This window comes from Cyprinus carpio, chromosome B8 (assembly GCF_018340385.1).
Source record: "Cyprinus carpio isolate SPL01 chromosome B8, ASM1834038v1, whole genome shotgun sequence".
Taxonomy (NCBI): domain Eukaryota; kingdom Metazoa; phylum Chordata; class Actinopteri; order Cypriniformes; family Cyprinidae; genus Cyprinus; species Cyprinus carpio.
Genome location: NC_056604.1, coordinates 24,375,888 through 24,388,879, shown reverse-complemented (window position 1 = coordinate 24,388,879; position 12,992 = coordinate 24,375,888). Strand labels below are relative to the sequence as shown.

Here is a 12,992-nt window from a genome sequence, read left to right as displayed (position 1 = left end):
CTAATGTGAAAACGTGTGACTGATACGTCACAGTGCAACCTCATATCTGAAACACAAACTTTAAAGCCACTTTTTTTGTAGGAAAGTGGAGTTGATTATATACTTTTACATTTTGGATTTGTTTTATGTTGAATTAATGTTTTTAAATAAGGCGCTAAAGAGCTGACATCATAAAATATCATAAAAGTCTAGAATGACCGCCCTCTAACACTGTAAATGTTGTTATATTTTAAACACACCTGATTCAAACCATAAGCTCAGTCCAAGACCTGATAAAAGTGTCCGATAAGGGAACAAAAATCCAAAATGTGTAGCCTATTGTTGGTGGGCCCAGAACTGTTTTGTCAGCTGTACCCCTTAGATGCAAAACATTTACCCCATCCCACTACCTTTTCTGCTGTGTTCCCTGCCGCAGTTTAAATGTTAGCCCATGCAATTGTTAATAATTCAGTGTCAGCGCTGCTGCATTCTGGTCTGAGGCTGAGCGTGTGCAGAGCAGCGCTGGCTGATACGCTCCTGCAGTCTGTGCACAGAGAGAGAGAGAGAGAGAGAGACTGCAGAGAATACTGAGAAAATCAAACACACACTCATACATGCACCCAGGGAACACCAGTCACTGCCCACTCTCTCTGTGACCGTCTCTTCTGAGCATAATTCACTCTCTGGATCTTCTTCTCTTGCAGTTTTCTTGATAGGTACGGATAGAAACCAGGATCATCCAGACGTCAGTGTTTCTTGACTGAAACAACTCCAGCTGGAGAAGAGAAGGTGGAAGATGGTGGAAGCAAGGCCCAGATGGACCCCACGATGGCCAGATTGGCGGCTGTCTGTTTGTGTGCTGCTTTTCTGTATGTTTGGGACGGCGGTGGGCCGCAGGGCTCCCAAGACCCCTCGATGTCCAGCCACCTGCTCCTGTACTAAAGACAGTGCCTTCTGCGTGGACACCAAAACCATTCCCAAGAGTTTCCCGCCAGGAATCATCTCCCTGTGAGTACTGGAAAGATCACGTGTGACTATTTCTTCTCTCAATTTTTTCTTTATATTCAAATAGGGGAAAGTTGCTCATATAATGCTCATTACTTGCCATAAACCATTTTCTCAGCAGCTTAACATGGATTGTCTGGTCACCTGTCAAGTGACGTGTGACATAAGGGTTTATGTGATTATAATACAATCATAAACCTAAAAAAAGGTCAACAAAACATTAGAAAGTAGTTGTATTGCCATACATATTCCAACCTGATATGTGTTAGTCACTGACATTTATTTTTCACCTTTGTTGTTGAAGCTGCAGTGGAAGGGAATTATTAGTGAACAATGGCTTTGCTCAGCTTACGTCTGCTGTAGAGACTCAACCACAGAAACCTCACCACATACACGGTTCTTATCCTCTGGGAGAACGTAACCGCAGATAGCATTTATTTCATCAGCTGTCTCAAGGTTTTTCCTCTCTCTGTGTTTTATATACAGTATTAACTTCACTGAAGTTATCACACAATTACACTGTATTTGATTAGATACTATTTGCAGACAAGTCATTCATTTATAAAGACTCATGTAACCAGGTTCATTCAGGCTTATTCATATATATTCTGAAAAAAGTATTATTAAAGGCGTAATATAGAGAGTTTTGCACGCTGATGGTGCCCTTATTTTCAGACTGAGAATATAAGAAGGAAGGAAGATCTGTGTCCTACTTTCTAATAATTAATTTCTTAGATCCTTTAAAGTGTGCGGAGCAACTGAAAAAGGCCAAACACAACTGCTCAGAATTAGACTAAAATGACTTTTAACTATGTAAATGATATAAACATTGGGAAAAAGTGGTGCTTCTCCTAAATTATTCATCATAATGCTAGTGGTATACTTAGAGTTAAAACCCCTAAATCTATTATATGTGTGTGTGTATGTGTGTGTGTGTTTGTAGAAATTTATAAAATGTAAATGAAATGTAAAAAATCTACACTTGAAATGAAAGTTTCAGATGCTATGAAGACATTTTTCTGAACTCATGTGTTTTTACTTTAAGATGACTGTAACAGCAACTATATTTGTGATGTCGATGATGATGATAATGATAATGATTATGATGGTGGTTTATTCTATCAGGACTATGGTGAACGCCGCTTTCACAGAGATTCCTGAAGGAGCTTTTTCCCACATGCACCTATTGCAGTTCCTGTAAGTACCAAATGCACAATGATCCTCCTCTGCATTTTCTTATTATGGCCTGTGTGTGAAAAAAAAAGTGTGAGGATTGTAGTGTATGTCAGCTGCGTGTCTGAGCAGTGTGTAGTGTGATGTGTATCAGTGACAGACCCTCTATTTACAGACTGCCTACACTCACACAACAACAGTGTTTCTGTCCTCCCATTGTGTGTGTGTGTGTGTGTGTGTGTGTGTGTGTGTGTGTGTGTGTGTGTGTGTGTGTGTGTGTGTGTGTGTGTGTGTGTGTGTGTGTGTGTGTGTGAAAGACACAAGAGAGAAGTTTGTTTTCCAATGACAGCATGCCAGTTCTTCAGGCACTGAATCAGTAAACAAATTAAAAATCTCCTGCAATATCAGATATTGTAAAATATATTAGTATAATACATATAAAATTTTAGATGTAACATTTAAACTATATGTTTCTGTATGAAAATATGGTGTTGTTTGTGTACAGACACTAATCCATTCTGTTCCTTGCTGAAGTAATTTGCATATAGCAGTCAGATGTCATGAAGACGGTGTGCTTTGCAGTGTGTCTGATATCTGAGACCAATAGGCAAGATGTGCTTTCAGCCACAGGAATTTATTGTGGATTCATAAACTCCAAAGGCAGTGATAATGGATTTACTGGGTGATCTTTCAGGCAATGCAGCCTTTCAGTGTTTCTGATCTATTAGAAACGGTTCCTAAACAACACAATTTAGATTTTTGCACATAAATATTTATATTACATGCAATTTGAAATGTTGTATGACTGTAATTGGCAATAATTGTGACATGTTGTTGATTGCCACAGAAAATAATTCCCCTCAGTTTATGAAAACATCTGAAAATCATGTTTATGGTAAAGCACTTACATTTGAAGTACAGGGTAAGACATTGCACTAATTAAAATACACAGTTTCAAACATATTTTAACTCCTGTCACATTTTAACACAATGTGTTGTCTCAGACGATTATTGCAAGTGCATGCCTTTTGTAAAAAAAAAAAAAAAAAAAAAAAAAAAAAGTACACTTTAGCATACTTAAAAGAGTACTTATTATTATTATTATTAAGAACTCAAGTGTGCTTTTCTTATCCACTTAAGTAGGACTTCTTTATGTGTAATTTCACAATTACTTATGTAGTATTTAAAATTTGGTTAAAGTGCACTGCTAAATACTGACAAGATTTTATGATAAACTAAATACTTTAATGTAATTTCTATTGAAACTTCTATGTTGTGTATGTAAATTTAGTTTGTAATTACACATTTGAAAGGATGAAGTTGTAATTTAGTATATTTAAAATATATTATCTTTAAATACGATATTAAATAACATGCTATTTATACATTTATAATCAAGTACTATACATGTGCTTTAGTTTGTTTGTCAACACATCAAAATAAATGTTCTTCTTTAGAGCAGTAAAACAGTACTGGCCATAAGAAAGTCTAAACCTGTCTAAAATGGATGAGAAATGCTCAGCTCATTGAAAGTGCAAGCTCTTATCTTTGTCTCTTTCTCTTTGTTCTGCACAGGCTGTTGAACTCGAACACATTCTCACTGATTTCTGATAATGCTTTTGCCGGTCTTGGACATCTGCAGTACCTGTGAGTATGTTTCCATGTTGCTTGCTTGATGGATGGATGGATGGATGGATGGCCTGAATGATAGAGGAGGAGTGTTTGATGAGTGGGAGGATTGAGCACTTGCCCAACAGATGGACAGATTAGATGTTTCAGAATGTCTTCTGTTGCATTTTAAGTGTGATTTATTCTGATATTTTTTAGACACTGGCTTTTGCTCACATAAATGAAAGAATGAGCTAAAAATATGCAGCTTCTTTTCGTTTTACAAAGAAATATAAATTAAGAGAGAGCTTCCAGAGGGATCTCCTATGTGGTTTAAAGTGTTTGTCATCACAACAGGACATGTAAGGTTTATACTATTTTTTTTTCTTATAAAATCAAGCTTGAAATTAAATATTTAAAACAGGTCAGAGATCATTTGCACAGCCATTGGCAATGATTATCCGTCAGAACATTTATTGATATGAAACAATGTGGCACAATAGCTTTCCCAACAACACCAAAGTCTTCCTATCCATCTCTCATTCTTTCTACTTTCCTTTTACTGTCAGTTGTAGAAGTTGATTACCCTTTTGGGTTTTACATTTTAGAGTGATGAATCAACAGATGAGCCTCCTGTTGGAGGATGTGCCAAATTCATATTGATTCACCAAAGAGTTTGTGTTAATAAACTAAGCAAGCCTAGCCCATGTGACAAAAAAATAACGTAACAAAAGTAACGCAACACATTACTTTCCATAAAGAGTAACTAAGTGATATAATTAGTGGAGTAATTCAATATTGTAATGTATTACTTTTAAAAAGTAACTTTTCCCAATACCGCATTTTCTAATAACAGATGTGACACCTCTTAAAAAAGGAAAAATTAAAGGGATACTCCACCCCAAAATGAAAATTTTGTCATTAAAGTTTTTTTTTACGATTGTTTACACACTAAAATAAAAATTTCCACACAATTTGCAAAGTTCTACTCCAATGAGCAATACACCTACACAGATTTGCACAACATTACACACAATGTCTGCTTCACCCTTTTTGCAAAACAAACACACAGTGATTTGTAAAACTCTACACACATTTTCACACCTTAGACACAGATAAGGATTGTGAGCTTACTTCCTTGTCATTACAAAGCCCTGGATTGCCAATGTCCACACTAATGAACAAATTGGATAATCACATCCAACAGGTGTGGAAGCACACACGTGCTAATTTGAAAACGCAGCACTCAGGTGTGCTATAAAAGGCAGCAGGTGAGTTCACCTGTCTTCAACAAAAATGGAAGGAGCTTGAAGAAGAAGAAGAAGAAGAGTGAGAATGAGAGGGGGAGCTCAAAGAGGAGATGAAGGAGGTATAGAGGAAGAGGAGAAGGAGGTAGAGGAGGAGGCCCAAGTAGAGGAAGAGGAGAAGAAGGAGATAGAGGAAGAAGGAGATAGAGGAAGAGGCCTTCAAGGTCCAGAAAAGTATGAAAGACATCGTCAGAATAGTCAGAATCTGCCATCAGTGGTTCAACCCTAAAGTTATGAAGTGACGCAGCATACGGTAATATGGAGAGACACAGGGGAGACTGTTGACAAAGAAATTATTGAATAAAGTCGTTATTTTAGTTTTCTTTGTTTACAAAAAGTGTTCCCGTCGCTTCATATAACCCAGATTGCACATCTGATGGCAGATGGAGTATTCTGAAGATGACTTTCATACCTTTTATGGACCTTGACAGTGTAACTTACTTGGCAGTCTATGGGGCAGTCTCAAGCCTCCCGGTTTTCATCCAAAATATCTTAAATTGTGTTCCAAAGAACAAAGTTTTTACGGGTTTGGAACGACATGGGGGTAAGTGATTAATGACAAAATTTTAATTTGGGGGTGGAATATCCCTTTAAATGAAATCCCTTTTGAAAGCCATTGAGATGAATTGGAATATTAATATGTTTCTACAGGTGTTAAAAAGCGTCTTTGAGCGAGACTTGTGTGTGCATGTCTGTGTCTCTCATCTTCATGCAGTGAGTCCTTTTTAAGATTCAGTTAGCATTGGCAGCTCAATGACTGCAGAAAGAGAGTGAATGCAGGGGGGGGGGGGGGGGTAGAGGACTTGCTATTACAGAAAGCTTTTAGCATTAATGAAAACGCCCACAACCTCAGTGTCATTAAGCTAAAAGCTTTAACAAAGCAAATGCGGCAAGGTTTGTAGACGGAGGCAGGTCTTCTGAACGCCGTGACTCATGAATCCATCAGGGAACAGGCAGCGTGCCTTTGCATCCTTACTGTTTATTACAGTAAATATAGGGGGAGAAAATATACCATTTGATTAATATCCCTGTCTTCTATCTTCTATCTTCTCTCTCACACCTAAATCATTTTAATGATTCCACCTGCAAATATCATATTTACAAATATTTAATTTTGTAGCTGTCTGACAAATTAGTTTTTGGTTTAATTCATGTATATGACTTAAATGGCTCATTTAATTCCCCTACTGTATTATCTTTTGTCTTCTTTACAGATTTATTGAAAACAACGACGTCCAAGCCCTTTCAAAGCACACATTCAGAGGACTGAAGTCTCTCACACATCTGTATGTACTGCATCTACCTATGATGTAATAAATTTTCAGTGAATTGATTCAAAAATAATGTTAATAATCGAATAAATCCATGTATATGCATTTAAAAGTGCTAATTTTATAGCTCAAAAAGAGTTCAGTCAACATTTTTATATGGTCCAGTCTTCGATACTCAGAGTAAATCACACTGTAATGTGTTAGTTATTATACCTTATAGATTGGAATAAAGAATGGAAGGATAAATAAGTCATGTTGTGTCTCTCTGGTTTGAATTTTCTTCATGTCAGGTCTCTGTCCAACAACAACCTGCAGGTTCTTCCCAGAGATCTCTTCAAACACCTGGACATCCTCACTGACCTGTATGTACCAGATTCCCAAATATTCCTCTGTGAGGCACTGAGCTTTTTCTTTTCATGTATACAGACCCATTTATGCTATATGTGAAAAAGCATTGTTTTATACAGTAAAAATGTTTCCAAAATAAAATGATTACCTTTATTTTGAATTGACTGTACTGAAGCTAAATCCACTTATTTAGATATAAAAATTCAATATATTTCTTAACAAAACGAAATAAAAAAAAACCTTTAAAATTATCCATGGATCCCAGAATGAAAACAACTTAAAAATCAGAGTCAACATGGGAAAATTCCTGTTTTTTTTTAAACTCTTTTGTACCTTTTTATTTCTCTCTCCAATGCAGAGACCTGCGAGGGAACTCGTTCCGTTGTGACTGTAAGATCAAATGGCTGGTTGACTGGATGGAGAAGACCAACACCTCAATTCCCGCCATATACTGCGCCAGTCCTTTTGAGTTCCAGGGTCGACGCATCCATGACCTTACACCACGTGACTTCAACTGCATCAGCGCAGGTGAGCCAGTTCAGACCTTAAAGGAATACTCCATCCCAAAATGAAAATGTTGTCATTAATCACTTACCTCCATGTCGTTCCAAACCCATAAAAGCTTAGGTCGTCTTTGGAACACAATTTAAGATATTTTGGATGAAAACCGGGAGGCTTGTGGCTGTCCCATAGACTGCCAAATAAAATACACTGTCAAGGTCCATAAAAGTATGAAAAGCATCATCAGAATAGTCCATCTGCCATCAGTGGTTCAACCGTAATGCTATGAAGCGACGAGAATACTTTTTGTACGCAAATAAAACAAAAATTTCAACTTTATTCAACAATTCATCTCCTCTGTGTCACTCCACATCAGCAAAGTGCCATTTTGGAGAATCTGAGCTGTACGCAGGCAGCGTACACTATACTGTGTCAGCCACGACACAGGATATGTTTTCTACATATATTTACACTTTGATTTAAAAGAAAACAGTGCATCCTTGTGTCGTGGCTGACACAGTATAGTGTACGCTGCCTGCGTACAGCTCAGATTCTCCAAAATGGCACTTTGCTGATGTGGAGTGACACAGAGGAGATGAATTGTTGAATAAAGTTGAAATTTTTGTTTTATTTGCGTACAAAAAGTATTCTCGTCGCTTCATAGTGTTACGGTTGAACCACTGATGGCAGATGGAGTATTCTGACGATGTATTTCATACTTTTATGGACCTTGAAACTGTTATTTATTTGGCAGTCTATGGGACAGTCACAAGCCTCCCGGTTTTCATCCAAAATATCTTAAATTGTGTTCCTAAGTCGAATGAAGCTTTAACGGCTTTGGAACGACATGAGGGTAAGTGATTAAGGACAAAATTTTCATTTTGTGATGGAGTATCCCTTTATCACATGTTATTTGAGACTGGTGGCTGAAATTCAGTTGAAATCTGTAAAACATGGAAACAATATTACCAAACATATGTGGGCATCCTCTTTTAATCCCAAACTCCAGTTGTAGGCCAACCCAGACGTTAGCATCACTTTGGTTCCCTTGATAAAAAACCATTGAAGATAAGCTCTATGACCAACAAAAATGTATTATTCTGACACATTTTATTCATCAATCAGAGCCATATATGTTTGAGTCTGAATCAGATCCTGAGGCAGTAGAAATTGAAACAGCACAACAGCAACATAAACTATAATAAAAATATTCAACTTAAGCAAATATTTCTGATCTGGCTATTCACTAATTTTATTAGTAACACTCAAACAACGATATCCTTGAGTATTAATAGTGTTACACGCTGGTTTGATGTTTATTGCAATTACACTGCAAGATTAAAAATGCATTTCTAATGCTCAGATCTTTAGGAAGGCTATGCAAGGTTTTTGGATGTGCAGTTTCTTTACATCCACTGACAGAACAACATCTGAGTTTGATAGTTTCACTCGACATCTTGTGATTGATGATCAGAGATGAGTTGTTCAGAACACGCCTCCTTGATTACATACGGCGATGACGCAGGTTATTGTGATGTCACAATTCTCCCCATTTCAAATCCTGCTGTTTTAGATGGGTAGAAATGCATAATTCATATTTAAACTGGAGAGTTAGTTTTGAGTTCTGAAACTTGCACGTTTGTTTTTATTTCAGATTAAAGTCTTATATGTGCACATATCAAGAACCTTTTGATTCTCCATTTCATTTCACCCCTTTAAAATATACACAATATACACTGGCTCTGATATGAAATGTTCTGTTAATCCAGATTTTGCGGTATATGAGACATACTCATTCCAGTCCCTGTCTGTGGAGTCATACGAGTTTAATGATGACCAGTACGCAGTTTTCTCTCAGCCCAACACTGGAATCTGCACTGTGTTCATTTGGGACCACGTGGACATGCTTTTCAAGACACATTACAACATCACATGTAAGTGAAAAACTACAAATCTGTAAGTGGACTTTTTTATTACTTGATTTATTAAAACCAATAAAAATAGACATTTCCATTTAAAATTAACTATGGAGGTGTTCTCTGAAGCAGTGGTTTTCTAACCTTTTTCATAAATCCTATGTTTCGCAACAATGACAACTGAATGTAATCTTTTCAAACACTTAATTTCACAAGGGAAGGCTCTGAATATTGCAGATGTTGGAAACCCCTGCTCTAGAGTATTAAATCATTACTCGAAATGCATCAAGATTCATCTGTGTTACATGTTTAAAATGTAGTTACATTCAGTTACAAATACTAATGTCTGTGTATTCCAGCTCGTTCTGCTGTGTATTGTAAACCTGTGGTTATCAACAACACTCTCTACATGGTTGTGGCTCAGCTCTTTGGAGGATCCCACATCTACAAGTATGTTTAGTCTATGTGCACTACTTTTTTAAGACTCTACTGTGGAGGCTCAGATATTGTGCAGATATACTTTGTGTATTATCAGAAGTAACCCTTAATAAGTTTTAAAAATAAATTAGCACCAAACTACTGAATGCACCTTTAATTTGGTCAAATATATCAATACCCAGAGGTTGATTTAGTATCTGTTTACATGTGCTTATTATCATCATCATGACATCATTACGACATCCTGTTGTTGTTGTCAGATGGGAGGAAGGTCCATTGCGTTTCGTCAAAATCCAAGACATCGACACCACCCGTGTCCGTAAACCCAACTTCATCGAGACTTTCCAGATTGAAGGAGACTGGTATTTTGCAGTAGTTGACAGCTCTAAAGCCGGATCCACCAGCCTGTACCGCTGGAACAGTAACGGCTTTTACTCACACCAGTCCCTCCATCCCTGGCACAGAGACACTCACATCGACTTCCTAGAGGTGGACGGCAAACCTCGACTCATACTCTCTAGCGCCTCGCAGCCCCCGGTGGTGTATCAGTGGAACCGCAGCCAACACCAGTTTGCCTACCACTCTCAGATCACCGATTCAGGCGACGTGCAGATGGTGAAGCACTTCTGGGTTCGAAAAGTGCTGTATCTTTGCCTCACCCGCTTCATAGGAGACTCGAAGATCCTGCGCTGGGACAACCAGCACTTCGTAGAGATTCAAACCCTGCCATCACGGGGCTCGATGGCCGTGTATCCGTTCAGCGTCGGAGTGAGGCAGTACCTTCTGCTGGGCAGCGATTATTCGTTCTCTCGGATCTATCTGTGGGATGACCTCACTCAAAGATTCCAGCCCTTCCAGGAACTCAACATGCTCGCACCTCGAGGCTTCAGCCTGGTCTCTGTTGACAATAAGGATATTCTGTTAGCGGCCAGTTTTAAAGGAAAGACCATGGCCTACCAGCATCTAGTGGTGGATCTCAGTGCCAAATAGGCAGTTGGAGAGGTTTTGTCTAAGTGCGTAAATGCCAAGAAGTGCAAAACATTTCCACATCTGCATTCACACATGAATTGATTCTGTCATTGCTAAATACTCATACACAAGTTACTGTGTAAGCTATCAAACCAATAAACATGTTAAAACTTTAAACTGATTACCCATTTTTGGGTCTTTAAATAGCCTAAATTAGTGCTGTCAAATGATTAATTCCGATTAATCGTATCCATAATAAAAGTATTTTTTACATAATATATGTGTGTGTACTGTGTGTATTTATTACGTATATATAAATAGGCACACATGCATGTATATATTTAAGAAAAAGATGTTGTTTATATATTAAATATATTTATATGTAAATTAAATTATATGAATATAAATATATACATGTAAATATTTTCTAAATATATACTGTATGTGTGTGTATTTATATATACATAATAAATATACACAGTACACACACACATATTATGTAAACACTTTTATTTTGGATGCTATTAATCGTTTGACAGCACTAGCCTAAATGCATTGCATTGATTACATGTTTCTTCGATAGGATGTACATTGTTCAGCAGTTTCATGTCAGAAAGGTGAATTATATTTTTAGACAGATGTTACTCCCTGATTCGTGTATCATCATAACATGAACACTCAACATGGAAATACTGTAAGTATATTTTGTTCCTAAGAAAAATAGCAAGTGTCATGTTCTTTACTCAGCTGAGCTTGACTGTTAAGGCTTTGCTTTAAGGATTTTCTGTGCAGATTATTCTCTGAAAATGGACAACAACTACTAACTGGCAGGTCATTATAAACCATCTGCTGTCGTCATCAGCATGCATTGCAGTAAATGACTGTGGTGGAAATGTCATTTATGATGTGTCACAAAATAAAGTTGAAACACCGATCTGTTTATCTTGCAAAGGAATTTCTTTTCTTTCTTTCTGTCTATTCTTCTACTCCCTCTCATTCCTTTTTGTCAACAGCCTCCACGTCCTTCGTGCCAAAGATGAAGAGCTTTTTCTTTCCTGCTTCTTCTGCTGTCTTCATTTTAGCTCAGCCTATGGTGCCAAATTAGTCAGAGACTGTGTGATCATTCATCTTTGTTGGGGCAGTGTAGGATCTAAATGTATAACTATAGGCCTAATAGTTGACCAACTCTGGACAAAATTCCAAAACATAAATAAATGTAGTTATGACAGTTAACTATCACATACAAATATTTATTCAGAAGTCTTTCTTGCTTTAAAAAGAAATTATATAGCCGAAATATATATTGTTGATTGAATTGTGTCAGTGATTTTCAAATGAGCTCCAAAACTGCATGAAATAGGCTATGTATAACTTTTACGGTGTGTGGATGATGTTTTTATCTCTTTGTGAAGTTGGAACTATAGGCCTATTATAGAATTGGTGGTGGTTTTGCATCTGGCGATTTTTTTACATTTTAAAACATGTTCCATTCTGTGTTAAAACATTTTAATAGTCTACTTATGTGTGCTCAAGAATGTCCTTAGAATGTTGTTTACTTTTAAAGATTATTTAAATGCTTGGAATCTTTGACGCCTCGGTGCGATGGCGTCATAGCGCAAATAAGAGACTGTTCTGGCTGTTATTTGCGCGCACATTTTCAAGGATGTGGGCTACTGTAGCTGGCGATTATTTGCTCGCCGTTCCTTGCAGACGGATTTAACTCGCATTTCAAGATGACATCGGAAACAGGAAAACACGCCCCTCGTACAACTACCAATCTGCCGGACACAAACAAGTGGTCCGACGTTAGAAAGCAGTGGAACCGTCTGGAGAAAATAATCTGGCCCGTCGCTCCTGATGGCTATATCCCCAACTCTGTCGTCAGGAGCTTGGCTCCGTATCCAAAGTTCAGCAGTCCTTTCGCCAACAGGGGGCTCCGAATAATGGCACAAATAGAAGACGCAGCTGTCCGTGCGGCAAAACACAGACGAATGTTCAAGTATTTTCCGCTTAAAGAAGAGCAACTGATCAAGGAAGAAGGAGAAATCAGTTTTGAAAATGTTATAGAAATTGTGCCTGAGGAGATAAACATTACAGCAAGCTTGACATCACTTCAAAATGAGTCCGAGGAGACAAAGACAGGGACCAGCTTGACCCGAAGAGCTGTGCCCCAGAGCCAATACCTGCTCCAGAGCAGACAAAAGTTCCCACAGCAAAATGCTTCTTCTGTAGTGGAACTCCAGACGAACAGTTCTTCTGTAGAAGACCTTCAGATGAACGATTCTTCTGTAGATGATCTCCAGATGAATGCTGCTTCTGTACAGGAGCTAAAGAGCGAGGAAGATGGTGAGAAAGATCGGAGCCTCTGTGAAAAGAGCAATGCTTTTCCCACAGAGCAGTCAAAGAAAGTGAAGAGCTCCCAGAAGAAACTCCCAGAAGATGTGAGCACAAGGTTGCAGGAGGAGAAAGATGAGTTG

General features: G+C 37.8%; 1 protein-coding gene across 1 annotated transcript; it reads left to right on the top strand.

Annotated features, from left to right (window-relative positions):
* The first annotated feature begins 485 nt into the window (after nt 1-485).
* LOC109057911 (leucine-rich repeat LGI family member 3-like) lies at nt 486-10,818 on the top strand. The gene is made up of 9 exons (XM_042730202.1): nt 486-987; nt 2,110-2,181; nt 3,733-3,804; nt 6,287-6,358; nt 6,634-6,705; nt 7,050-7,219; nt 8,962-9,126; nt 9,468-9,558; nt 9,807-10,818. Exons 1-9 carry the CDS (start codon nt 776-778, stop codon nt 10,534-10,536), a joined length of 1,656 nt encoding a protein of 551 aa, XP_042586136.1. The 5' UTR covers nt 486-775; the 3' UTR covers nt 10,537-10,818.
* Nucleotides 10,819-12,992: the final 2,174 nt, after the last annotated feature.

Bases quoted from the DNA above. Each gene is read 5' to 3' on its own strand.
- LOC109057911 (XM_042730202.1), top strand. From the start codon at position 776: ATGGTGGAAGCAAGGCCCAGATGGACCCCACGATGGCCAGATTGGCGG. The intron at 2,182-3,732 runs GTAAGTACCAAA...TGTTCTGCACAG, and splicing joins ATGCACCTATTGCAGTTCCT to GCTGTTGAACTCGAACACAT. The intron at 9,559-9,806 runs GTATGTTTAGTC...TGTTGTTGTCAG, and splicing joins GGAGGATCCCACATCTACAA to ATGGGAGGAAGGTCCATTGC.